The following is a 27,916-nucleotide window of genomic DNA, read 5'->3' on the forward strand; positions in this document are numbered from 1 at the left end:
CAAAGTAAAACTGCACGAAACAAAACACATACGTCAAAACAAAGAGTGAGAAGGGTACTTTTCCAACAGAACAATTTCCAAGGTTAACGGTTAAGTGAAAAAAGCCCGACGCAGGGCAGCGGGGCGGGCAGATGTGTAGGTTTGTGAAGACGTCCTGGAGGTGGCCAAGGACCCGAAGAGAAGTGCAGTGGGGACAGCAGGGGTGGGGAAGCCAGGAGACTTTCACTGCGGGGACCCCCGGCCTGGCCTGGGGCTGTCCTGTGTGGGGGTCAGCTGGGAGGGACGGGCCAGGTCAGCCCTGGACAAACCGGTCACTGAGTCCAAAAGTGGCTGCTCTAACGGTCAGGACTTGGGCCTGGGGACAGAAACAGCAAGGCCATCGGTGCCCCAGGATGGGTTTGAGCGTGTGTGTGTGTAACTGACCGGTGCACTGCGCATTGCAGTGTGCGAGTGTGATGTGTGTGCACGCGTGAGTGTGCGTGTGCACAGATGGGGTGGCGGGGAGGAGAAGGACATGACCCGAGGTGGCGGGATCTTAAATCCAGAGCAGTGCAAAGACACTGTTGGGACCTCAGTGGTGAGACGGCCCTCGCGGGCCCTGTGAACTCTGAAAACCCAGGCCTCGGGACCGGGACCTAAGCGGTGCCCCCCAGGGGCCCCAAGGGTCCCTCGGGGAGGCCGCGGCCCGCACCCACCTCCAGAAAGCGAGTGGCCACGATGCGGTCATCCTTGGTCAGCACCAGGTTGTCCACGAACATCCAGAAGAAGGGCTGGGGGCTGCCTGGCCGGGGCCTCGCGTACTGCAGGATGCGGTGGAACTGGTACAGGTACCACGCTGGGGTGGGGGGCAATCAGGTGGGTCTGGGCTCTGCCTGGAGGGACCTGGGACGCAAGGGCGGGGCTCTGGTGGGGGCGGGGCCGCCTGCTCCCCGCAGCCTCGAGGGCACAGGCGGGCGGTAGGAGACAACGCAGGTGCGGGAGGCTGGGCGACGCCCCACAGGGACACACAGCCCTGCGGACAGGGTGGGAGGGACTCCAGGCCGCCCTGGGGTGACGGACCCACTCGCTGTCTTGGTTGTGGTGATGGCTCACAGGGTATGCACTTCAGAACCCACCACGCTGTACTCACTGAATACGGACAATTGACGTATGTCTCTGATACCCCAATAAAGCTGATTTTTTAAGAATGCAGACAGTTTGCAATTCCTGCCCTTCCTGAGGAGGGCGTGGCGGACAGGAGACTCTGGAATCTGTGCAGAACGCCACGGTCTCTTACCTGGGGGATGGTCGCAGGCGTGGCCCAGCGGGGGCGTAGAGCCGTAGGCGAGGTCGAAGGGGCCCCATCCTTCCACCTGCAGGAGAACACGGGCGGCTCAGGAGGGCAGAGAGCTCCTCCCCCCGGGGCCCGGCACCTTGTTTGTCTGACCGTGTGATTCAGGCTGACCCTCATGGAAGGGGTCGGGGGGCGGTGAAACCCACCGGGTCAGACCCGCCCCTTGGTTCAGGGGGTGCAGGGAGCCCCGCTTTCTCTATCATCTCAGGGAGGCCGGCCCTCAGCAGAGCCCTGGGAACCTTTGTGCTGGGCGTCGCCCTTACAGACCCTCCAGGGAGGGTGACACGGGGCCCCCAAGGATTCATGCGGATTCTGTGTGTTGCTGGGAAATACAGGTGGAAGCCCTGATGGGTCACCGGGCAGCAGGCAGCCTTCCCTGGCAAGCGCGAGCCGCCCCTGCTGCACCTCCCCCGCCCCCCAGCCCTGTCCAGGCCCCTACAGTCCCACCTGAGCTGAGACGCTGAGGATGCCCTTTCCCCCATCAGGGGCCCAGGTGACTGAGGGACCCGGTTAGAGACTCTAGCCTGTGTCATTCTTCTTGGAAAACAATTGAGAGACCCAAATACTGGATCCCTGGCTTTCTGACAGCAGCCCGTCCAGAGCAGACGTGGCTTCCCTGGACCCTCCCCAAGTCACTTAACAGAAGCCAACACCCGACGTTAGCCCCCGGCCTCACGTGCCCCTGACCTCACGTGCCTTGTCGCAGTCAGCTCTGACCCTGACCCGGGCGCGCTCCTGGTGGCAACTGGGCACCGGGCTCCAGTGAAGCCTGCTGACCGGCGCAAGTACAGCAGGGGGTCTGGACAGGAAAGGGGTAAGGGGGCTAGAGGAGGTGAGCATGGGCTGGGGGCCCGGGACCCGCATCCCAACACTCTCCACGAAGGTGGCTACTGAAATGACCCCAGGAAAGGTCGTGAAGGAAGCAAGGTCTTAGAGGGAACACCCCGCTGTCCCTGAGAACCCACCGGTGTGCACTTTAAATCCCCCGACACCCGCAGCCAGGTGTGGCTGTGTAGACGCGGAAGCCGGACACCCCCATCTCTAGGGTGGGCTGCACGGTGGGAAAGCCCATTTTACAGGCCTCGTGAAAAAGGAGTGAAGCCAGGACTGGTCGCTGGGGAACTGAGCGATGAGGACACACGTGAGCCACTGTCGCCCCTGAGACGTGAAAGCTCGTTACGGGAGGGGGTGTCTAGACCCTCGGCTGCGCCAGCGAGAGCCCCTCCGTGTCTGATCTGTGCTTGCAGCTCTGCTACTTGGGGAGGGCTCGTGTCACTCTCCGGTCCCGCCTTGACCGTCCTGCCCTGGGAGGGAGGACCCCGCCCTGGGGGGCCTGGGACGAGCGTGCGGCTGGGCGCAGGCTCCAGAAATGCTTCCTGGTGGGACGTCCGAAGGGGCCGGAGGGGCAAGAAGAGAGCTGTCCTGGGCTTAGGGGCAGGGCAGACCCCAGGGGGACGGAGGAGGGGGGCGTCTCCAGTCTCAGCCAGAGAGGAGGGCTGGCCCCTGGGACACGGCCCCCCGGCCAGACGGGGAGCAGAGCTGAGAGGCCCTGCCGGCAGCCTGGGGGTGAAGTGGGTCCCCCCACATTGGCTGCTTCCTTGCTGCCACCTTCTATGGCCAGTACTCCGGCCCCTCTGACCCCGTGTCTGTGGTTGTCGGGCTCTGGGGATGACAGGCTTTAATTCTCGTGTGAGAGGCTGTGTGGGCGAGCGGGTGACGGACCAGGTCTTCCTGCCCTGAGGCCACAGAGGAGGCGTCCTGGCCCTCGCCCATCTGCAGCGGCTCTGGCCCAGCTGCTGAGTCATTTTTAGGCCCTTCCTCCAAGGCCGCCGTCCAGGACAGCAGGAAATAGCCTTCGAGGGAGCCAGAACATTTCATGACAGCGCTTGGAGAACATTTTCAAACAATCAGTGGTGGTTGTGTTCAAGACTCAGCACTTTATTTTAGAGAAAGGGCTGGGGGGGGGGGGGGAATCCCCCTCCCTGGGCGGCACCATCACAGGTGGTGGGATAGGCCCCTTGGATTTCAACACGTCGGGCAGGAGGTTTGGCCAATGGTTCTCCTCTGGGCGGTGGGCAGCGGGGGGCCGCGGACATGCCTCTCTCAGCTCTCCCACCGTGGGGGGTCGACACCCCCCAGGTGGGCCCTGCTGGGGACGGAGCATCCGGGCTGCACCTCCCCCTCCTCCTCCTGTCCAGTCCCCCCCACCCCAGAAGCACCACCCCCCCACCCTGCCGTCTGCTCTCACGTTGGTGCCTGGAGAAACACAGCAGTACTTACGTCCCTCCTTACTACGTTGGTGACATCATCCAAATGCTTCAGTTTTCCCAGCTCAGAACCATAGTCCAAAAAGCCCAAACTCATCAGCTCTGCGTGGGGAGCAAAGGGGACACACAGGGCTGACACTGGTTTTTGACCGAATGTGGAACTGAAGGGCTGCCGTTAGCCAGCAGACTTTATCTTTTCAACGGCATGACAGGGCTGAGCAGGCAAACTCCGCCGAGTACTGATTTCAGAAAGTCAAGCAATTTGTTGCAAAACCAGGCCCTCCTGGCTGCAATGTCACTCTCTGGGTTAGGAAACCACTGGGTGATGGCAGTCCACGCTGATGTCACCTGGTTGGGCTGTGTGACACGGCTGAGTTGCAGGGGTGTTTGCAGCCTGGGCATGGGACAACTAGCCCAGAAAGAATCTTAACAAACTGAACTAAGGATGCCTCGTCCGGGCAGGGACTTGAAGGCTGGGCGGCCATGGGCTTCCTTCAGGGGAAAGCTGTGCCCACTCTGTGCGTCTCAGCCCCCAGATCCCTAACACGGGTGTGCATGAGGCCACTGTGACCACACTACGCAAGACACGGGACGTAGTGCCAGAAGCGGGGTGGACCCCTACCCCCCATTCCATTTGGCCAGAGACAAGGAGTACTTTCATGGATTCTTCTTACATCTGCCGGGCCCAGGAGAATCCATAGTATTTCCAAAGGCACCAGCAGGTGGGGTCTGCTCAGGGTACAGAGGGGCAGGACACCCAGGCAAGGCTGGAATGCAGCACGTGACCAGCCTGGGCAATCTGGGAGATTTGGGCAGAGAGGGAGGGTGCAGGGAACCCTGCGAGGGGTGGGGCAGCCCTATAAGGTGGCCAGGTATGTGGAGGTGTCTGAGGTTTGGTGGCCGTGGGCAGGGCTGTCCTAGGCAGAGGGCCTGGGCCCCACGGCCCTCACTACAGCATTTCACACCCACCGTCTTGCTACGTGAATTTTCTTTCCAAGGCATCTCTGCTGAAGGAAGGAGCCCCAGGTGCTCCTGCAACCCTCCCCTCCTGAAAATGACCCTCAGGCCCCCAGCCTCAAACATGCAGCAAGTGCAACACAGGGGACATTTCGACCCCGCCCACCGCCCACCCCCCCAGTCCCCCGTGGGTCTCACTCCAGGCAGACCCATCTTCCATTGTCAGTCCTCAGACATCACTGTACCCACCTTTCTTGATGTTCCCAAAAAGGGACAGCACCCGGACGGGCTCTCTCTTCCACACGGGCACAGTTTTGTACATCTCAAGGGGACTCTCCTATTTATTTTTTAAAAAACATGATGTTCTGTTGACTGCTTGGTTATAGAGCTCATGAGTGACAAGAAAACTTCTTTCTGGCTCTGCAGAAGCTTTTCCCCTGATGAATGATGGCACACCCGCCGAGGCGGCTGGCCCCGCCCTGACTGCGCTGACCCCCAGGCCTCCGTGAGACCCCACCCATCCCCCAGGACAAGGGCTTCTGCCCTCCACACCAACCCCCCAACCTGGGCCATCTCTAGCAAAGGAAAGGCAGGTGCGAGGGGATTTTCCTGATGGAGAAAGAAAATAATTCTATCCCGAGAGAAACCACTTCCCTTGTATTTCTCAAACCTGGGGGATTCTGAATACCCACGGCCATGGAATTCACCCGACCCCTCTCCGTCCCCTCTGCGGGCTCTGAACGTGGGCCTCAAGCCACACAGCACTCCTGAAGGCTACCAGTGTCAGGCGTCTCCCAGGCCAGGCCTGAGCCAGCCCCTGAGTCCTGCCATGAAGGAGCCTGGCTGAGGACAAGGAGCCAGGAAGGCCTCGGGTAACACCCGCCCTCCCCCGCAGGGTACCCTGCCGGCAGAGACCCGATGGATCCATTCATGAAACAAGCACCCCAGCGCCCCCTGACCCCCAGGAGGTTGCACTTGGGAGTGCCTGGCCTCCCACGAACTGAGGATGGGATTCCAGGCTTAGGCAGGGGCACTGCCTGGGGGCAGGGGGGGCGTCCCAGGAGACCCTGAGCCCCAGGGGGAAGGGTCTGCCCAGGGCTGGAGCAGGTGGACGGCGCCCAACGCAAGCAGCGAGTGAAGCGGCGGGCGAGTGTGGGGGAGGGCAGGCTGCCCAGAGGAGGCGTGGGGAGGCGAGGAGGGCAGGGCGATCCCGCGCAGGCACAGCCCTGAGGGGCACTTGGGGACACACGTCCTGGTCCCCTGCGGCAGCCGCAGGAGCAGTGCCTCCTTCCCGCTTGCTCCGGCTCTAGTGGCAGTAATACTAGCTCTGAGCATCAACCCCTTCTCCCTTCATGAGAAACCCGTCCTGCAGTCTGCCAGCACGGGGTCTGTCTGCACTGAGAGGGAGGGCTTCTGCCGCTCGCCGGACCTAGAGAAGGCTCTACGGGGAGTGCAGGCGCCTTGTTCCGAAAAGCACCATAAAGGCACCTGCTCCCATCTGGTTCCAGGGAGCGCAGGGTGGTGGGGCTACCATGTGGCCCCGTGGGTGGCCCAGCAATGCCGTGTGTGTGGCGACTCTCCAGAACCAGCCTGGCCACGCACCACAGGGGAGACAGCCCGAGACCCCAGGCCGCCCCGGTGAGCACCCAGCCCTGCCCATCACGTGGCCACCCTCCCTCTGTGCGTCTCTGTCCCCTTCCTTCCTGTTAGACGACACCAATCATTGCATTTCATGTCACCCTAATCCAGGATGACCCTACCTTAAGATTCTTAACTAAATTGAGCCTGCAAAGACTCCATTTCCAAAATAGGCCATGTTCACAGGTAACAGGGGTTAGGACTTGGATGTATCTTTGGGGGACAGAGCTCAACGCACCATGATGAGCCCATACTCCTGCCTAGCTCCCGGCTCCCGACCTTGATCCTGGAAAGGACCCACGTCCGTGCCAGCTGTCCGGGCTGGACCAGGAGACCCTGCCCGGGCGTTTGCTCCCATTTGCTGGACCTAGAGGCACACCTCTGCTGGGCCCCTCTCCTACGTCCTACAAATGCCTCATTCCCAGGCTTGGAAGAAACAAAACTGCCATGCGAAAGTGATTTGTAGAGGGACCTCCCTGGTGGCGCAGTGGTTAGGAATCCGCCTGCCAATGCAGGGGGCACGGGTTCGAGCCCTGGTCCGGGAAGATCCCGCGTGCCGCGGAGCAACTAAGCCCGTGAGCCACAACTACTGAGCCTGCGCTCTAGAGCCCGCGAGCCACAACTACTGAAGCCCATGTGCCACAACTACTGAAGCCCACGCGCCTAGAGCCTGTGCTCCGCAACAAGAGAAGCCACCACAGTGAGAAGCCCACGCACCGCAACGAAGACCCAACGCAGCCAAACATCAATAAATTAATTTTTAAAAAAAGAAAAAAATTTAAAAAAAGAAAGTGACTTGTAGAAGACAGAGAGCATCTAGCGGACAAAGAGGAGATGGGAAAAGCGCATTTGCTTAAAAGCCCTTAACTTCATTGCGTAAGGGAGCGGACGGGCATTTTGCAGCCCGTCACCAGAGGAAAGGAACGCCCGAGCACCCGCTGTGTCCTCACCGACTCCCGGTCGCAGAAGGCCTTCAGCCACCCCCGCCACTTCTTCCTCCTCTGCAGCAGCCCACTGCGAGGGAAGGGCAGGCACAGGAAGCAGACCCAGTTACTCATGGCTTGCACTTTCCCCGAGGCCCCGGGGCCCACCAGGCTGTCGACGCACTCGAAACAGTAGCACCTGGAGTCAAACAGAGAACCACAGCGACAGGACTGCCGCTGCCTTGGCCGCCAGGTGAAACCCCGGTGGTCCTGCAGGCAGAGGCAAGCCTGCTCCTCGCTCCGGAGTGAGGGGTGGAAGCCACACACGGGCTCAGGTGAAAAGACGGAGCTGGCAGGGGCGGGAGGCGAGGCTGTGGCCCGGGGAAGGGGGACCGGTCCCTCTTGGGGACCCAGAGCGACGGGAACCCAGCCATCTGCAGAAGACAGCAGGGGGGCTGTGGGCAGTGACAGATTTCAAAGACTCCCCTAAGCCAGCTGGCTCCCTCCTCCAAACTCCAGATCCTGAGAAACCAGGCAAGATCTCTGCAGGAGCACCCACTGCGGGGTCGGGTCGGGGCTGCAGACTTGGGGCGGGGCAGCAGTAAATACCAGGATGGCCCAGAAGGACTGAGGGGAGGGGACCACGGGTGAAGCTCAGGCTGGCGTGTAGCAGGGAATGAGTACGCCTTGCCTGACCCCAGCCGCGTGGGTTTCCTGTCACTGCCCTACTTAACCACGGAGGGAGCAGCTATGTCTTGGCGATAAAAACAGAAAGGAAAATCACAAGCACAGATCTTCTGACACCCCCCTCCCCTAAGTCAAGGCTCTACACTAAATGAAACATTTGAGATGGAAATGGAAAGCTTTGGAGAAAGTCATACTTTTGGGGGGTGAACCCCCTTGGACTCCAGGATGCGGAGCTGAGAAGAATGGGGGTTTCCCAGGCTTGTGGGCAGTGGTCCTTCACCCCTTGCCCGGACCCCCGGGGCCCCTGGCCTCACCGCGTGCAGTCGGGGTTTTCGCAGATGAGCAGCGTCTCTCCCGCACAGCATATGGAGCAGTAGGACTGGTACCCGTCCTCGTCGTACAAGAAGAGGCACTCCAGGAACTTGTCCTTGGTGAGGGCAAAGCCAGGCTGCCTCCTCTGCTCCAAGGCCGCCACAGAGCCGCCCCATGCCTCCCTGCTTACCTTGCACGGCGTGCACATCCCTCCCTCAAACAGAGGGTGCTGCGTGTGCACCTGGAAACTTCCACAGCAGATACACATGTCTGAGGCCAAAACCCACAGGGCAACATGTCACGATGCCGTCAGGCACAGCAGCAGACTTAGGAACAAGTTCAACAATAACAAAAAAAGTGCAAGACGTGTACACTGAAAACCACAAACTAGTCTTGAAAGAAATTAATGATCAAACAGATGGGAGGGCATCCCATGTTCATGGATCAGAAGACTAAATAGTGTTAAAATGGAGAGCCTCCCCAAATCTGGTTTTGAGAAACCAGATCCTTCTCAAAATCCCAGCTGGCCTTTTCCTTTCTTTCTTTCCTTTTTTTATTTTTTATTTTTTAGAAATTGCTAAGATGATCCTAAAATTTATATGTAAATGCAGGGGATCTAGAATGGGCAGACCCAAAGAGAAAGAAAGTAGATTCGTGGTTGCCTAGGGTTGAAAGAGGGGAGGCAGAGGGATGAGGAATGAGGACTGACTGTTGATGGGTACCAGTTTCTTTTGTGGATGACGAAAATGCCCTAAAATTAGATTGTAGTGATGGGTACACCTATCTGTGATTACACTAAAAGACACCGAAGTGTACACTTCAAATGAAGTGTCAGGGTCCTTGGGACAGGTGGAGGGGATACGAGCTGGGCACCAGCGGCGTCCACGGCCCTCTTCCAGGGATGGACAATGAGTGAGGCTGCAAGTCTTTCCTCAGCTGGCTGACATCCCTTCACCTGGGCAGGTGTGCGATGCTCACCTTCTATGTCTCGCTGGTTAACCTGGACTTCATATGCAATAAGATCTGGAAAAGAAAATAAGTAGCCCCTTCCTCTGCCTGTCTCCTAATTTAAACACCTCAAGAGATGAGCCTCACAAGTCCTTGGCGAAGGACTTCTGAAGTCACAGGAACCAGAGGATCAGCACCGCCTCCCCCCTCCCCCCGTCCCCTCCGCCTTTCACGGTGACATATTAAACATCTGAGCTGGTGGGGTGGGGTGGGGGAGGCTTTGAGTGGGGCCCTCTTGCTCCTGAATGATGTGGGAGTATTCCAGAAGCCGGGAACCCTAGACACTGCCCAGGCCTGGGGTCAGCACCCCAAGTGATGGATCCAGTACCTAAATGAGCCCTCACCTCTGCGGAGCCTGGGTGACGGTGGGGATGACCGCTCGCTGGAGCCCACCAGGATGACGTCCATGCTGTGCTCTGCTTCCGGGTCCAGGACTGCAGCAGTGGCCGTGGGGACACCAAACCAGGAGACAGGACGTGCACCAGACAGGGAGAAAGTGTCCCATCAGCCTCCGTCTTGGAGCCCCAGACCCCCAGCACGGGGACTGAGCAGACCACCCAGCCCAGCCCCTACCCACCTCCCACCATGACACTCACCCCTCTCGACCCCCAGGGTCAAGGAGCAGGAAGACCGGTGGGGAGTGCCAACCTCGAGAGGGGACTCGGTGGGCGCGGTCAGGTGGGCCGCTTCTCCCCACAAATGGGAGGGCAGGGGGCCTCGAATGGCCCAGGGTCCACCACGGCCCCTGCCTCCTTCTGTGTCCTCCCTAGCTGTGCGCCCCTCAGCCACCCCCATGCTCCTGCCGCCCCACTGTCCCCCAGACCCCAGCCTGTGGTCTCTCCCACCCAACCCTCAAAGGCAGGGGGACTAAGGAGAAGAAGAAAGGGCCTCACTGATTTCACAGGGCGGGGGCCACGGCTCCTCATCCAGCAGCGGGGCTGGGTCAGGGTCCGAGTCAGCCAGGGTTTCCAGGCTCAGGGTTCCCGGGGAGGAGAGGGCCATGGAACCTGGGAAGGGGCCTTCCAGAAACCAGCAGGAACCTGGGGTGCTGGGCCCGCTGGGCGTGGGGGGTGCGAAGGGTGACGTGACGTGCGGGGGCGGGGGAGGGGGGAGGGTCGGGGGAGCCCTCAGTGCCACTGGGTGTTGGCTGGAAGGGTGGGGGGCTCGTGTGGGTGTGCTCCTGTTGGGTGGGGTTAGGGAGTCTGGGGAGGGGGGAGGGGGAGGAGAGTCCCCAGGGTGGGGAGGGGTGAAGAGAGCCTCGCGGGCGGGGTGAGGGGGGCTCAGTAATGGGGCACTGAGTGCGGGGGTGGGGGGTGGGGGGCTTAGGGGCGGGGCTGAGGTTTGGGGGGAGGGGGCAGGAGGGCAGGTGTGGGCAGAGGGAGTTCAGTGGGCTTAGGGGCGGGGCTTAGGGCTGGGGGAGGGGGCAGGAGGGCAGGCGTGGGCAGAGGGAGTTCAGTGGGCTTAGGGAGCTCAAGGGTGGGGTTGAAGGTGCTGGGTGAAGGTTGGGGGGAGGGGTTACTGTGGTGGGAGGGGCCAAGGGGCAGTGGGGGGGAGCTCAGCTGGGGCCTGGAGGGGACATAACTCCCCCCCCTCTGCTGGGGTGTGGGCTGGGCCTCCCGACCTTCCCGTAAAAAGCTCAGTGCGAGGCGGGGGGGGGGGGGAGGGGGTAACTTTGCAGTGAGAAACCTGACAAACACAGCTCTGCCAGGTGGTCAAGGTCGACGTCAAGAGTGGAGTGGACAGTACTGCCCTGGAGGCGCTGAGATGAGGATGGCCTGTCACCTCTGTGGGCTCCTTCCCCACACATGACCCTGCCTCCACCCGTGAGAAAAATACCAGAAAATTCCAGGGGAGGAACAGTGTACAAAATACCTGCCCAGGACTCTTCAAAACTGTCACGCTCATCAAAAGCAGAGAAAATCTGAAAAACTGTCACAGCCAAGAAGAGCGTAAGGAGACATGATGACTAAATGGGACAGAAAAAGGACATTAGGGGAAAACCAAGGGCATCTAGTAGACTATGGCTTATCAGCGTAGTGAATGTTGTATCAGTATTGGTTCATTAATTGTAACAGTTGTATCACACTAATGCAAGATGTTAATAATAGGGGAGACTGGGTGGGGTTTTGGGGAATTCTGTCCTAGCTTCACAAATGTTCCGTAGATACAAACTATTCTAAAATAGTTTCTGTTTTTAACAACACAGTATTATTGACTATAGTCACCATGCCGGTACACTATATCCCTATCTATGGGAATTTATTTATAACTGGAAATTTGTATCTTTTGACCCTCTTCACCCATTCGCCCACCCCTCAGTCCTCACCTCTGGCAACCACCTTCTCTGTTTCTATGATTTTTTAAAAATATTTATTTATTTATTTGGCTGCACCAGGTCTTAGTTGTGGCATGTGGGATCTTTAGTTGCAGCGGGATCTAGTTCCCTGACCAGGAATCGAACCTGGGCCCCCTGCATTGGGAGCGCAGAGTTGTAACCACTGGACCACTAGGGAAGTCCCAGGTTTGCTTTTTTTTTAATTCCACATGTAAGTGAGATCATATGGTATTTGTCTTTCTCTGTCTGACTTGTTTCAGTTAGCATAACGCCCTCAAGGTCAATCCATGTTGTCACAAATGGCAAAATTTCATTCTTTTTTATGGCTGAGTAATATTCCATTGTATACATACACCATATTTTCTTTATCCATTCATCCATTCATGGGCACTTAGGGTGTTTCCATGTCTTGAATACTGTAAATAATGCTGAACATGGGGGTGCAGATATCTTCTCAAATTAGTGTTTTCCTTGTTTTTGGATGAATATCCAGAAATGGAATTGCTGGATTGTATGGTAGTTCTGTTTTTTCTTTTTTGAGGAACCTCCATACTGTTTCCCGTGGTGGCTGCACCAGTTTACATTCTCACAACCGTGCACGAGGATCCCCTTTTCTCCACACCCTCCCCAGCACTTGTTATTTCTTGTCTTTTTGACACTAGCCACTCTGACAGGTGTGAGGTGGTAACTCACTGTGGTCTTGATTTGCATTTCCCTGATGAGTGATGTTGAGCACATTTTCATGTACCTGTTAGCCATCTGTATGTCTTCTTTGGAAAAACATCTATCCAGATTCCTTGCCTAGATTTTATATCAAATTGCTTGTTGTTTTGCTATTGAGCTATATGAATTCTTTATATATTTTGGATATTAACCCCTTATTAGATATATGATTTTCAAATATTTTCTCCCATTCAGTACATTGCATTTTCATTTTGTTGATGGTTTCCTTTGTAGTGCAGAAGATTTTTTAGTATGATTATAGTCTCATTTGTTTATTTTTGCTTTTGTTGCCTTCACTTTTGGTGTCAAATCCAAAAAATCATTGCCGAGACAGATGTCAAGGGGTTTACCACCTATGTTCTCTTCTAGGAGTTTGTGGTTTCAGGTCTTATGTTCAAGTCTTAAATCCATTTTGAGTTAATTTTTGTGTGTAGTGTAAGATAGTGGTCCAGTTTCATTCTTTGGCATGTAACTGTCCAGTTTTCCCCAACACCATTAATTGAAGAGACTGTTCTTTCCCCATTGTATATTCTTGGCTCCTTTGTCATAAATTAATTTTCCATATATACGTGGGTTTACTTCTGTGCTTTCTATTCTGTTCCATTGATCTATGTGTCTGTTTCTGTGCCAGTACCATACTGTTTTAATTACAGTAGCTCTGTAATATAGTTTGAAATCAGGGTGTGTGACACCTCTAGCTTTGTTCTTCTTTCTCAAGATTGCTTTGGCAATTCATGGTCTTTGTGGTTCCGCATAAATTTTTGGATTGTTTTTTCTATTCCTGTGAAACATGCCATTGGAATTTTGATAGGGGTTTCATCGAATCTGTAGATTGCCTTGGCTAGTATGGTTATTTTAACAATATTAATTCTTTCAATCCATGAGCATATCTTTCTAAATATTTTAGAATATTTATTCTACAAGAGTTTATTAAAACTTTTTTTAGTGGAGGGAAGAGAATACTGATGATGACGATGAAATCATTTTCCCCATGTTTGAGTACATTGTCTTGGTTGCCTTCTCCTCCTTTTACTTAGTTTAGCTTTGTTTTTTAACTAGGACTCCAGATTAAAAATTATTATAAGGACCAGGAGTGACTGGGGTGCAGGCCTCTGTCACCTGACCACACCACCCAACTCCCATGTCACACCCCTGCTCCCCACTCTGCCCTGTCCATGTTGTTCCTGTAACAGAAGGGGAATGTGGGGATTCCAGGGGCCCATTCCAACTCCACGGAAGGGACTATCTTCTCGTTGTTGGACCCAAACAGCAGGGAGGGCGTCCTGGGGGCAAGATCACCTGGCCTGGTGATGTAGAGCAGAGGTTCCTGGAAGGTTCCACCTACGGTACGTGGACAAGTACGGGGGTGGGGGGAACCCAGGACACTCCCGGGCAGGTGCCTTCCTGTCAGGGTCTCGGGTCACCGTATGCCCTGCTGCAGCTTGGCAGAGACCAGCACTGTTTGGGGGGGGGGCATGGGGTGGGGGGGCCCTAGTGGTTTGGAAACAGGCCTCAGAGGAGCTGGCCTCTTGGTGACCAGCTCAGTCTCTGAGGCCACCACCAGCATCAGACCCTGACATGTCAGGACCCTCTGCCAGCCAAGGGTACCCCTGTCCTCACCCATGGACACCCCAGGAAACCTGAAAATCACATGCATGGGAGCAAAGGGCAGGACACAAAGCAGGCCTCCATCTCCATGGGGACCACCTGCCAGCTCAACCTCCCCCTATGGCCCCACACCCAGCAGTGGCCACGCTCTGCGAGGGGCAGTTCTGAAGCTTCCTGGGTGAACCCCAGTCCCTCCCAACCCAGCCCTGGCTGCCTGATACCCCTGCCTTCCCTGGCCGGGACTTCTGCAGGGCTGACGTGGGCCCAGTGAGGACCTGCTGACGCCCCTGCGTGAGCCTCCACACCGTCAGAGCCACAGTGGGCCTGTGGTTAGGTCCCGCCTGGCCTGGTGGTCACCCTCTGGCTGCTGGCCTGACAGGGTGACCCACAGCTTGATCTCAGTTCGGTTCACAGGCTTTTGGGCCCAAAGGCATCCTGAACGGCACCTGACTCCTGTCGGGCTCGGCCCCTCACCCAAGGCTGGGTCTGGGGGCGGCTATGTACGGCCTGGGAGGATCCTGTCCTGGTGCCGGGGCACCGACCAGGTTTCCTGGCGATGGGGAGAGACCCCCTACCCTGCTCGGTCCTCATGCTGTCCTTCTGCATTCCTGCACAGCCCCAGAGTAGCAGGGGGTCTCGCGGCACACATCAGGCATCTGGAGAGGATTTTTGGGCACATGAAGCAGAGGGGGGGCCTGGCAGCGGGTGGAGCCGTGCCTCTCTGGGAGCGTACACTGGTGGGGGGACGATGGGACCACTGTCCAGAAGCTGCATGAGGGAGGCCACAAGAGCACGAGGGCCATCAGGGACTGGGGTTCAGATCTTTCCCTTTGTCTGCAGGTGTCAGGCCTGGGCTCCTGGCTGCTTGTATGTCATTCAGGCGGAGGCGCTGCAGAGACTGCCCCGTCTCCCGGGCTGTGGGCCAGGGCACGGGATGAAGTGGGGGGGTGCAAAGCCCAGCGCCCCCACTAAGCGGGCTCGCGACTCCAGGTCTTCATGCTTTCACTGCACGTTTAAGCTCCCAGGGAGACAGGCTCCTGGGGAGACCGGCTGGGCTCAGTCATCCTGCGTGTCTGGAGCTGATTCCCCCACTGGTGCTTCAGGCATACGACTCCACATGCAGTGTCTATAAATGTTCCATGAAGGGAAGAGTCTCTGTTGAAATAGGGTTGGGGGAAGTGGAATGTTAAGTGGGTGCGTTTCCTGCGGGACTTATCAGAGCCTTTATGATGGAAGGCTCAGTGATGGAAGTTGTGAACCTCCAAGCAGGGGATGGTATACAGCCTGGCCCCGACTGATCTGACCAGGGCATCCTGTTCCCAAGGCTGCCCATGACCGTGCTTCTGGAGGGTGGGAGAAGCTGCCGGCTGTTGGCCCAAGGCTGGGCACATCAGCAGGTGGGCTGCTTAGGTTGCAGCACTGACGACCCAGGACCCAGGGCTGCAGCAGCAGAGGCTGGTGTCCTGTCCCCTCCTCCTGACCCTCATGGTCCTGGCCCCTGTGGGGCAGACTGACGGCCAGTGCCCTCTCCTATCTGGAATGTGCAGCCAGGGCAGGGGAAGGGAACACAGGGACCCGCCCATGTTTCAGTCACCACATCAGGTCACATGACCCACCTCACACTAGTGGGAGGGGAGTGGTGGTGTTTTGTGATGCTCTCGGGGGAACGGATGGATGGATGAACGAACATTCATTCTTCTCCCCAAGACAAAGTGCAGTGGGGGTAAAAGAGGAATTGGCCTTTGTGTTGGCCTGACCACGAGGTGACCCACTGGTCCTCAGGCTCTGGTCTGACCCTCCGCCCAGCCTGCCGCTGTCTTGACCACTAATGATGCTTTCAATATGCAGAGAGAGAGAAGGCAGCCACTGACGGCTCAGAAGGGCCTGGCCTCACAGCCAGGTGTCCTGGTGCTCCCGGTGGATGCCAGCGACCTCACAGGGCACAGCCTCAGACAGGCCACTCTGTGCAGTGATGAGGGGAGTGGAAAAGACAAGACCCCTTCCCAGTCTGTCTGAGCACAAAAGCTGGGGCCTCCGCCACCCACAAAAGTGACCAGACATCCCCCCCTCCTGGCTAAAACGGTGACTGCACATCTTCCCAACTGCCCGACGAGAGGCCTCAGGGCGCCAGGTCCCTGCACCTCCCCTTCCCAACAGCACCCCATCCAGAGCTGCCGTGGGGAAGCCTTGGGAGCAGGGCTGCTGTCTGGGACCCCCGTTCGTGGTGGCGTCATTGCGCTGATGTCCCTGAGAACATGGCGATGACCCACCCGCTTACTGGATTTAACCTGCCCTTCCTCCAAGCCCACTTACGCCAAGGGAGTCCCCTCATAGTACATTTATAAACACTCAGTGGAAAACACCATTTTTATTATCTGTGCACAGGCTATACGTTTTTATAGACTGATATTCAAAAAGTCCCAAAGTAGATGGTGAAATGATGCTGGATTCCAGCCCCTGTTGCTGTTGGGCTGTGGAATAAAACTTATGAAAATCAAGTGTCTCTTCTCTGCTTCTTTTTCTCTTTAAACTCTTGAGTACTTGTCTTTTTCTTATTGATTTGAGAATTCTCTGTATTAAAGATATTACCTAATCCTCATATACGTGTCACATGATTTATCGACGGGTCCATCTACTGCCCCCTCCAACATATTCCATGCAAGGCATTTATCACCTAACAATCCACAGTTGTGTTTGGATCTCGTGCTAAGCTTTGCATTTCGCACCAGCCATCTGTGTCTCTCTGCACCAGTCCTCCCGCCCTCCTCACTGTAGCTTTTTAATACTTTATCTGGGGCAGCTTGATCCTCTTCAAAGGTGTCTTGTCTCTTGCTCATTCATCTTCCAAAAGAACATGAGACTCAACTTCTAAAACCCCTTGAGTAATTCAATTGGAATTACATTCGTTTTAGAGAATAATTAAGGAAGAACTGCCTTTAAAAAAAAATTGTATGGAAGTATAGTTGATTTACAATGTTGTACTAATTTCTGCTATGCAGCAAAGTGATTCGTTATACGTATATGTATTCTTTTTCATATTCTTTTCCATTATGGTTTACCGGAGAATACCGAATATAGTTCCCTGTGCTCTACAGTAGGACCTTGTTGTTTATCCATTCTATAAATACGCGTTTGCATCTGCTGACCCCAAACGCCCACTCCACCCCTCCCCCACGCCCCAGCCCCCTTGGCAGCCACGAGTCTGCTCTCTGCGTCTGTGAGTCTGCTTCTGTTCCGTAGATATGAAGAACCGCCGTTTAAAATGCAATTAAGAAATGAAATCCAGAAGCATGGTGTCTCTTTCTGTTTCTTCTTTTTAAAAAATTATATACGTTAATTATACCTTAATAAAATGAGATGCAAGCAAATAAATAATAAAAATAAATAAAACGTAAAATGTGGGTACAGCAGATCTCTTCCTATCTTTATTCCTAATTATCTGATATTTTACTTGGTGCTATGAATATTTTCCATCATACTTTATTTCCTATTTTTCACGTAAAAACTAATCTGTGCATGTTATTAAATTCAAACCATATTTAAGTGTACAGGTGAAATAGTGAAGCCCCATCTCACCATCTCCCGCCTGCCCCAGGGCTCACACCTGTTATGTCTCCTTCCAGACGGAGAGGTTTTCTTTCTCCTTCTCTTGTTTTCACCACAATAATCGAGTCACCCTGTACGCACCGCATTGCAATTTGCAGCACATAGTAAACACCGTGCAGGGCCCTGCAGCCGCCCCACCTTCCCCCTGGCTCGGCCATTGTCTGGAGGGTGGCCTTGATGCTGACCTGTCTCCGCTGAGGGACATTTTGGGGGTTTCCCTTCCTTCACCCTCACACGTAATCCTCAGGGGACTCCCCTTTGACCCCGGAGCAGGTCACTTTTCTGCTTCATTCCCTGCACGCTCAACGGGACGGGAGCTGGTGGGGACCTGCTGGAAGGGGTGTCCCCAAAGAACACTGGTGTCAGTGTGCGTTTTCACGGCCCACCGTGGCCCAGGTCCCAGCCTGCCAGACTCCCAGTGGGGCCAGTGGGTGGCCAGCATCTGCACGGGGGATTCAGGGCCACAGGCGGAGGCTGGGGACACTGGTGTGGCTGTGCCAGCCAGAGGCTCTTTGACCTGGAAACTCCCTCCACGCTTTCCGCTCCTGCACAGTGACGGCTGGGTCCCCGTCCCGTCACTCCAAGGTCATGCTCTTCCCAGCGCCAGGCCATCGGCACGTCCCAGGCTGGCTCCCCAGCCGGGCGAGGGCTCATCCTCTTGTCCACTTAACATGTCCTGATCCTGCAGAGGACGGGCCTGGCAGGGGCTGGGCAGGGCTGCAGGCTGTGGCCAGGAGATACCAAAACCTAAGAAGATGAAATGGCAACTCCCAGACTCAGAGAAAATACTCAAAACATTTTCACAATATCTGACAAAAATCTGTATCTAGAATATGTAAAGAACTCTGACAAATCAATGATACAAACAAATCATTTTTTAAAACAGGCAAAAGACTTGAACAGACATTTTGCACAGGAGGATACACCAGCGGCCAATAGCACAAGAACGTTAGTCATCAGGGAAATGCAAATCAAAGCCACAGTGAGATGCCACCATACACCCAGCAGAATAGCCATAATCAGACATCACCAGGAGTTGCAAGGATGTGGAGCAACTGGAACCCTCACATGTTGCTGGTGGGAATGCAAAATGGCGCAGTTGTTTTGGAAAACTCTGCGTTCCCTAAATTCATATCTACCCTATGGCCCAGGAATTCCACTCCTAGCTATTTACTTACCCAAGAGAAATGAAAACCTTGGTCCAACAAGGACTTGGACAAGAAGGTTCACATTGGTTTTGTCCACAACAGCCCAGATGTCCTCAACAGGTGAGCGGATGAACAAGCTTGGGAGGTCCGGACAGTGGAAGGAATGAAGAACCAGTACTCACAGCCACATGGAAGAACCCAGACGTACTCAGAGTGAAAGAAGTCAAGTGGGTAAAGTTTCATACCAGACCGTTCCCTTTACAGAAAGTTCCAGAACAGGCAGAATGAATCCACAGTGACCCAAAGTAGATCAGAGGTCCCTTCCAGGAGGTGGCACCAAGGAACTTTCTGGAGAGATGGAAATGTTCTGTACGGTGATAGGGGTGTGAGTTACACGGGTGGGCCCATCTGCCAGACTCAGACAGGCACGGGTGGGGCTCCTCGGCCCTTGTCCACACGCGGCACACCTGGCACAGCTGGGATCCGGGGAAGGGAGCATGCCCGCTGCCCTCTCGCTGACGCCTTTTACTCAAAGGAGGAAGTGAAGAAACCCTAGAACCTTCTGTCATGGCGAAACCACCTGAGCAGCTGTGCACGGGCTGGACAAGCGTGCGTTTAACACATGCTCGAAAGCAGCAGTGTTAGTCTGGGAAAATGATAGATGTGCTTTTCTCTATTCCTCTTGCTAGGTCTAACTCAAACCCCTGGACGTTATATACAAAACTAATATAAGAAAACTCTGAAAGGCAGAGAGAGGAAGGCAGACCAGCCAGGGCCCTCAGAAAAACATGGTGATGAGTCCCCTCTTTTGTTCTGTTTGTAATTTTTGCCTCTCATGCCCCAGACCTGCTGTTGGAGATACCAGCAACGCAGAAACACCAACAGGCACAGCCAAAAAGAGCCACCCAATCTGTCGAAGGCCCGAATGGAATAAAAAGGCTGAGCCTCCCACAAGTGAGAGGAAGTCCCCCTGCCTGACTGCCTTGAGCTGGGACATCTTTTCTGGCCTTTGGATTTGAACTGAAACCTTGTCTCTTCTGGGGTCTCCAACTTGCTGACTGCAGATCTTGGAACTTCTCAGCCTCCATAACCATGTGAGCCAACTCCTTATAGCAAATACATATTATTTATATAATCTCTGTGTCTTTAGAGAACTCTGACTAATGCAGCCTTATTTAAAGTGTTTCAGTGAGCAATTACAAACGCATTAGAGACAAATGGAAAGTTAGCAACTCTCAGTTAAGAAATAGAAAGTCTCTGGGGGACTTCCCTGATGGTCCAGCAGTTAAGACTCTGTGCTTCCACTGCAGGGGGCACTGGTTCGATCCCTGGTCAGGGAACTAAGATCCCACATGCCGCAGGGTCAAAAAAAAAAGAGAAAGTCTCAACAAAAGAAAAAAATATATATATGAATATATATACATATACATGATATAAAGAAGGGCCAAATGAACATAACTAAATAACTAAAATTTTTAAACCACCATGGAGGGATCAGATGAAAGGATAAGCGGACTGGAAGATAGAACAATAGAAATTACCCAGTTCAAACAACACTGAGAAAACAGACTGAAAAAAGTGAATAGAGCCCAAGGGACCTGAGGGGCTACATAAAAGATTTGTGTCCTTAGAGTCCCAGAAGGAGAGGAGAAAGAGGATGGGGCTACAAAGTACTTGAAGAAACAATGACTGAAAAGTTCCCAAAGTTTGGCAAAAGTCATAAACCCCTATACATTCAGGAAGCTGAACATATAGGATAGAACCAAAGAAATACGCACCCAGACATATCACAGCATAGATTCTAAAAACTGAAAACATGGAAAACTCTTGAAAGCAATGAGAGAGATCTGACATCTTGCCTATAATAGAAAAAAAAAAACAGTTTGATAAAAAGTAATAAAGATTTATTTTTTAAAAATCTGAATCGTACCAATTTCAGAAATTACGGAGGCCAGGGACTTCCCTGGTGGTGCAGTGGTTCAGAATCTGCCTGCCAATGCAGGGAACACAGGTTCAAGCCCTGGTCCGGGAAGTTCCCACATGCCACGGAGCAACTAACCCCGTGCGCCACAACTACTGAGCCTGCATGCCACAACTACTGAAGCCCACATGCCCAAAGCCTGTGCTCTGCAAAAAGAGAAGCCACCGCAATGAGAAGCCCACACACCACAAAGAAGACTAGCCCCCACTCGCCACAACTAGAGAAAGCCTGCGCACAGCAATGAAGACCCAACGCAGCCAAAAATAATAATAATAATAAAAAATAAATAAATTAATTAGTTATTTTTAAAAAAGAAAGAAATTACGGAGGTCAGAAACAAGGGGCACAATATTTCTCAAGTGCTGAAAGAAGAGCCCTCCCAACCCAGGATTCTACATCCAGTGAAAACCTTCTTCAGGGATGAAGAGAAATCAGGTCATTTTCAGATAAAGGAAACTGAAAAAAGTTGTCACCAGCAGACCGACCCTAAAAGAGTAGCTAAGGAATGTTCTCTAAACAGAAAGAAAATGATAAAGAAGGAATTCTGGATCATCAGAAAGGAAGAAAAGACAATGAGAAGACTAAAAATATGAGTAAAAACATTTTCTTTCTTCTCTTGAGTTTTATACATTTATATTTGACAGTGGAAGCAAAAATTATAACACTGATGTAGTTCTAAAAGTATTTAGAATAAATGTTTAAGAAAATTATATTATAAATGAGGAAGCTAAAAGGATGTAAAGAGAGGTAAGCTTTCTACACTTTACTGAAACTGGTAAAATCTTGACCAGTAGATAGTGATAAGTTATGAATGGATAGTGTAATACCTAGAGCAACTACTAAAAATTTATGCAAAGAATATAAAATAGATAAACAACAAGGTCCTACTGTATAGCACAGGGAACTATACTCAAAATCTTGTAATAAACTATCATAGAAAAGACTGTGAAAAATTATATATATATATATATATATATATATATAAAACTGAACCACTTTGTTGTACAGCATAAGCTAACACAGCATTGTAAATTAACCATACTTCAAAATAAATAAATAAATAAGTTCTGCAAAGAGATACACTCAAAGACACTACAGGTAAATCAAAATAGAATTCTGTAAGATGTTCAGGTAACCCACAGGATGGCAGGAAAAGGTAATCAGAGAAAACAAACAAAAAACAAAAGTAAAATGCCAGATTTAAGCCCAACATATCAATAATTACATTAAACGTAAATGTTCTAAACACACAAACTAAAAGAATTTGGTAGAGTAGTTTTTAAAAAATGACCCAACTGTATGCTGTGCACAAGAAATTCACTTCATATATAACCATAAAAGTAGATCAGAAATAACAGGATGGACAAAAAAAGGTATACCATGCAAACACTGATCAAAAGAAAGTAGGCATGGCTCCATTAATACCAGATAAAGTAGACTTTAAAGCAAAGAAAATGACCAGAACAATGAAAATTGACCCTTTATCATCATGTGATAAAACAGTCAATCCACCAAAAAGACATACAAGCCTAAATGTGTATGCAACAAACAACAGAGCAGCAAATACATGAAGCAAAACTAATAGAACCTAAAGAAGAAATAGATAAATCCAGTGTAATTGGAGACTTCAAATCCTTCTCTGAGCAATTGATGGAACCATGAGACAAAAAAACAGAGAAGCTCAACATCACCATTGGTCAGCAGGATCTAATCAACATTTACAGAACATGCCCCCCAAATTACAGAATACAAATTCTCTTCAAGTGTCCACAGACATAAACCAAGATAGACCATCCCTTAGGACCTAAAACAAACCTCAACACACTTAAAAGAATTGGAACCATACAGTGTGTGTTCTCTGATCACAGTGTGTGTTCTCTTGGAATCAAACTAGAAATTAATAGCAGAAAGATAACAGAAAAGTCTCCAGACGCTTGGAAACTAAACATCACACTTCTAAATAATCCATGGATGAAAGAGAAAGTCTCAAAAAATACACTGAATGAAAAATGAAACCACGACATATCAAAGGTTGTGGGATGTGGCTCAATCAGTGCTGAGAGAGAGAAGTTTATAGCGCTAAATGCAGACTTTAGAAGAGAGGGTTATAATTATGCACTCACTTCAAGAACCTATAAGAGTAAGAGCAAAATAAACCCAAAGCAAGCAGAAGGAAAAGAATAGTAAAGATAAGAGCAGAAATCAATAACATTAAAAATAGAAAAACAACAGGGAAAATCAGTGAAACAAAGAGCTGGTTCTTTGAGAAAATTTTTTAAAAATCAACAAATGTCCAGAAAGACTGACCCAAAAAAACAAAAACAAAAACAAAAAAAGAGGCAGAGAAAACACAAATTTCCAATTTTAAAACTGACACAGGCAATGTCACTGTGGACCCTAAGGACATCAAAAGGAAAATGAGGGGAGATTATGAACAACTCTGCATTCATAAATTTGACAACTTACATGAAATGAACCAGTTCTTTAAAAACCACAAACTGCCACAACTGACCTGATATAAAATAATTAGAAAATAGCCTATAACTATTAAGGAAATTAAATTCCTAATTTAACCCCCCTCAAAAAAAAAAATCTCCAGGCCCAGATGGTTTCACTGGAGTTTCTACCAAACATTTAAAAAAGAATTAACACTAATTCTACACAATCTCTTCCAGAAAATGAAAGAGGATGAATACGTCCTGATTCATTGTATGAAGCTAATATCACTCTAATGCCAAAACCAAACAGACAGTCACAGAAAGAAAACTACAAGCCAAGATACCTTGTGAATATAAATGCAAAAATCCTTAACAAAATATTAGAAAATCAGATTCAACAAGATATACTATGACCAAGTGGAGTTTATTCCAGGGATGCAAGTTTGGTTCAATATTCAAAAAATCAGTCCATGTAATTTGCCATATTAACAGCCTAATGAAGAAAAATCATATGATCATATCAATCAATGCCAAAAAAAGCATATAACAAAATTTAATACCCATTCATCATAAATACTCTGATAAAACGTAGGAATAGAAGGGACTTCGTAAACTTGATAAAGGACATCTACAAAAAACCTACAGCTTTTCCTCTAGGATCAGGAACAAGGCATGGACGTCCACTCTCATCACTTTTATTCAACATAGTACTGGGAGTTCTAGCCTGTGCAATAAGGCAAGAAAAGGGGGAAAAAGGCATACAGATTGGGAGGGAAGAAATCAAACGGTTCCTATTTACAGATGATAAAATTGCCTTTGTAGAAAATCTCAAAACAAAATAAAAACACTCCTAGAACAAATAAAATGAATTCAGCAAGGTTGTAGGATGTAAGATGAACATGTGAAAAATCATTTGTATTTCTAAATACTAACAATGAATAGAGACACAAAAATTAAAATTAAAAGCACAAAACTACTTACACTTGCTCAAAAATTTAAATCTTAGGTGTAAGTATGACAAAACAGGTATAGAACTTGTGTGCTGAAAACTACAGAACATTGATAAAAGAAATCAATTAAGTTCTAAATAAATGGAGAAACATACACACATGGATTAGAAGACTTAACATAATAAAGATGCCAATTTTCCCCAAATTGTAACTTCTATCAACATCCTAGCAATAATTTTGTAGACAGAGACAAGATTATTCTAAAATTTATATGGAAAATCAAAGAAACAAGAGTAGCTAAAACAATTTTGAAAAAAAATTAGATGAGAGGAATTGGTCTACTGGGCTTCAAGATTTATCATATAATTACAGTAGTCAAATATTTGTGGTATGGATGGATGGACATACACAGAGATTAATGGAACAGAATAGAGAACCCAGAAATAGATCCACACAAATATGCCCAGTTGAATTTTTAAAAATTAATTAAATTTTATTGTGGTAAAATATACATAACATAAAAGTTACCATTTTAACCATTTGGAAGTTTAAAATTCAGGAGCAATTTGTACATCAAAATGTTGTATTAATCATCAGCACTGTCTATTTCCAGAACGTTTTCATCATCCCAAACGGGAACCCCATACTTACTAAGCAGTGACTCCTCCTTCCCCTGCCCCCACCTCCTGGAAATCTGCTTTCTTTCTCTGTGGATTTGCCTATTCTGGGTATTTCACATACATGAAGTCACACAATAGGTGGCGTCTTATATCTGACTTATTACACTTAGTCTAGCATTTTTGAGGTTTATGCATGTTGTAACTGAGCGATATTTTATTGTATGGATGGATCACACTTTATCCATTCTTCTGTAGTGGGACAGTTGGGTTGTTTCCATCCTTTGGCTGTTGTGAGTAGTGCTGCTATAAACATTTGTGTACAAGCTTTTGTTTGAGTATCTGTTTTCGATTCTTTTGGGCGTACACCTAGGAGTGGAATTGCTGGGTCATACGGTAATGTTATGTTTAACTCATTGAGGAGACACCAAACATTCTTCCAGAATGGCTGCACCGTTTTACGTTCCCACCATCAACGTGTGAGGTTCCGATTTCTCTGCATCTTCTCTAACACTTGTTATTGTCTGTTTTTTGATAATAGCCATCCTAGTGGGTGTGAGGTGGTATCTCATTTGGTTTTAATTTGCATTTTCGTAGTGAGTAATGATGTTGAGCATCTTTTCTCGGGGAAACAGGTACAGAGAGGGTCACACAGCTAGCTGGAGGACAAGAGGGTGTTAAAGTCCTGGCAGAGAGTCACCAGGAGACTGAGCCTCCCCGGGTGCCCCACCTCCCAAGAAGGCCTCAGGGGGCAGGCCAAGGGCCTCTCCTGCTCTGCTCCTCCAGCTGAGGCCAGGGCTGGCATTCTGAGGACCCTGAGGGCATTCTAACTCAGGATTCCTGACCCCTGGGACCCCAGCCCTTTTTGGGGAGCCACAGAGACTGAAGCCTCCTTCTGGGGCAAAAGGAGAAGATTGTAGTGTCCAGGCTTCCTTGAGGGGCCAAGGCCAGCAGCCGAGGGACAGGACCCCCTCCTGTTCCCACCCTGCCACTGGGGCCTCCTCCTCCCTGATATCTGGGCATATCACTCAGGGAGCATTTCCTCCTCCTTGCAAGCTGGGAGTGCCTGACATGACCTGGGCACCCAAGGAGTGTCCTATGTGCTGAGAGCATGGACCTGGACACCATCCTTCCAAGGCCATTTAATAGCTGTGTGACTTTGGTCAAGTTCCTTAACCTCTCTGTGCCTCAATCTCCCTATATGTAGAATGGGGACGCTAATAATGTTGAACAAACAGGGTGGTTCTGGGATTAAGCAAGGGCAATTGCAAAGTACTCAGAACAGTGCCTAGTGTGTAGTGGGGCTGGCGTGTCTCATACGTAGAAGCTCCTGTGCTCACTCCCTTGCAGGTGAGGACACAGGCTCAGAGATTCGCTACTGAGGGGTGGGCAAGTTGCTGGGCTGCTCGCTGTCTGGAGAAGGAGCTGAGGCTCAGGCCCCGAAGGCAGTGACCTGGCTGAAGGCATTGCCGGCCCTCGAGGGGCCCCTCTGTGGTCGTGCAGGCCGCCTCCACACACCCTGGGCCGCTCCAGGTTGCTAGCAGGTAAGGGGCTGCTATGGAAACCCCCGGCGTAGTGGAAAGTCCGAAACTCTACAGGAGCCTGTTCGCTAATCTCCAAGCCAGAGCCTGCGTGACGCCCGAAGCAGCCAGGCCAGCCTCACGACAGAGGCACCTGCAAGGGTATCAGGGCTTTAAACAGTGAAGTGAAGACTTTGCTCTTCTTGGCAGTTTTTAATTTCCCTTGAACCGTTGGCTTGTGACTAAAGCGTTCCCTAGGGACCACTCAGCCCCCCAGGGAGAAAATGTACTGGGTGTAGAGTGACGCTGGCCATCACGATGCTGAATCGGGGCTGTGGGCCGGTCACCCCAAGGCCACAAACAGCTCCCTGGCATCTGGGTGCTTCTGTGTGTGAAATTTGGGGTCACGCAGGACAGGCAGGAATGGCCCCCAAGCCCCACATCTCCACGGCTGCACCCACGGCACTGCAGCCTGTGGGCTCGGCGCCCTGGAGGTGGGCAGTGCCAGGGCCCTGCTCCTGACTCAGTCCCCAGAACATTCTACAGGAGAGCTAGCCCGAGAGCTCCAAGCTCAGGTCCTGGCCCTTGAGAGGACAACGCCCTCAGCCCTCACCACCACCCCCTGAGCCGGCCCCAGGCTGACGGAGCTCACGTCTCCACCTCCAACACCGCTGCCCCAGGCTTGGCGCAGCCCGAGGCCCAGAACTGAACCGTCAGGGGCCCGGGCCTGGAGGTGGGGACACAAAGGCAGGGCTCCCAGGTCAGGAGGGGACTCACAGTGCCCCACCCTGGGCTCCCACCTCAGTGTAAAACATGAGGGCCGACGCATGTAAGAAGTCTCGGTGACACCCCCATCTCATCGGTCACGAGTCCCTCCCCCTGCCCCGTGTGGCCGGTCCCAGCCCAGTGCTGGACCTGACCCCAGGCTTCCTGGAGCCCCCGCTCACCCTCCAGCCCCGTCCCCAGGCGCCCAGCTTCTCTCCCTAACACAACCTGGCCAGACAGCTTCCTCCAAAGGTCCTCCCAACTCTGCAGGCTGACCACAGGGATGGTCCTTCCCACTGTGTCTTGCATCCCTGCCCCCTACCCAGACCATGCTGTCTGGGCCCCCGCGAGCTCAGCATCCCTGGACGCCCCAGTCCACTGCCCCGGCCCACGAGTTGCCTGGGATGCTGTTCCCATCTCGTGGACTTAGGGACCCCTGCTGCGACCCTCCAGGAAGCCTTCCCTACTTCCCCCCGGAAGCTTCTGTCCCCCAGCCTCTGTCCCCCACCTAGGAAGACTCCTGGGGCGCCCCTTCCTGGGCTGTGAGCCAGACAGAGACAGAGGTTCCCATGGCCCGTACACAGGCATGTCTGTCCATGGGGCCAGCTGCCTTCTAGAAGCTTTACTTTCTAACACACCTGGAGGAAGTAGAAGGTGGCTATCAGCTGGGGACTCCCAGTGGAGTGTGCTTATTTTAAAAATGAGAGGACTGGGAGCGACCTAGGTGCCCACTGGCGGGTGAGTGGATAGAGGGGATGTGGTGCACACGTACAGTGGAATAGTACTCCGCCACGGAGAGGAACGGAATCGGGTCATTTGCAGAGATGTGGATGGACCTAGAGACGGTCATACAGAGTGAAGTAAGTTAGAAAGAGAAAAACAGATATCGTGTATTAACTCATATATGTGGAATCTAGAAAAATGGTACAGATGAACCTGTGTTTGCAAAGTGGAAACAGAGACACAGAGAGAACAAACGTATGGACACCAAGGGGGGAAAGGGAGGGTGGGATGAATTGGGAGATTGGGACTGACGTATATATACTATTATGTATAAAATAGATAACTAATGAGAACCCGCTGTATAGCACAGGGAACTC

The 27,916-nt window shown here is 51.8% G+C and overlaps 1 protein-coding gene across 1 annotated transcript in view; it reads right to left on the reverse strand.

Annotated features, from left to right (window-relative positions):
- Positions 1–27,916, reverse strand: part of DNMT3L (DNA methyltransferase 3 like) — a 33,305-nt gene that overhangs the window by 4,841 nt on the left and 548 nt on the right. The window contains exons 2-13 of the mRNA XM_068545708.1: positions 26,704–26,778; positions 10,019–10,305; positions 9,722–9,811; positions 9,470–9,559; positions 9,096–9,140; positions 8,308–8,387; positions 8,120–8,232; positions 7,146–7,317; positions 4,807–4,894; positions 3,614–3,702; positions 1,277–1,352; positions 696–835 (exon numbers count right to left, since the gene is read on the reverse strand). Coding sequence (XP_068401809.1) covers positions 696–835; positions 1,277–1,352; positions 3,614–3,702; positions 4,807–4,894; positions 7,146–7,317; positions 8,120–8,232; positions 8,308–8,387; positions 9,096–9,140; positions 9,470–9,559; positions 9,722–9,811; positions 10,019–10,305; positions 26,704–26,778 — 1,345 coding nt within the window. The remainder of the gene's footprint in view (positions 1–695; positions 836–1,276; positions 1,353–3,613; positions 3,703–4,806; positions 4,895–7,145; positions 7,318–8,119; positions 8,233–8,307; positions 8,388–9,095; positions 9,141–9,469; positions 9,560–9,721; positions 9,812–10,018; positions 10,306–26,703; positions 26,779–27,916) is intronic.

The sequence above is a fragment of the Eschrichtius robustus genome, chromosome 6, assembly GCF_028021215.1.
Source record: "Eschrichtius robustus isolate mEscRob2 chromosome 6, mEscRob2.pri, whole genome shotgun sequence".
Classification (NCBI taxonomy): domain Eukaryota; kingdom Metazoa; phylum Chordata; class Mammalia; order Artiodactyla; family Eschrichtiidae; genus Eschrichtius; species Eschrichtius robustus.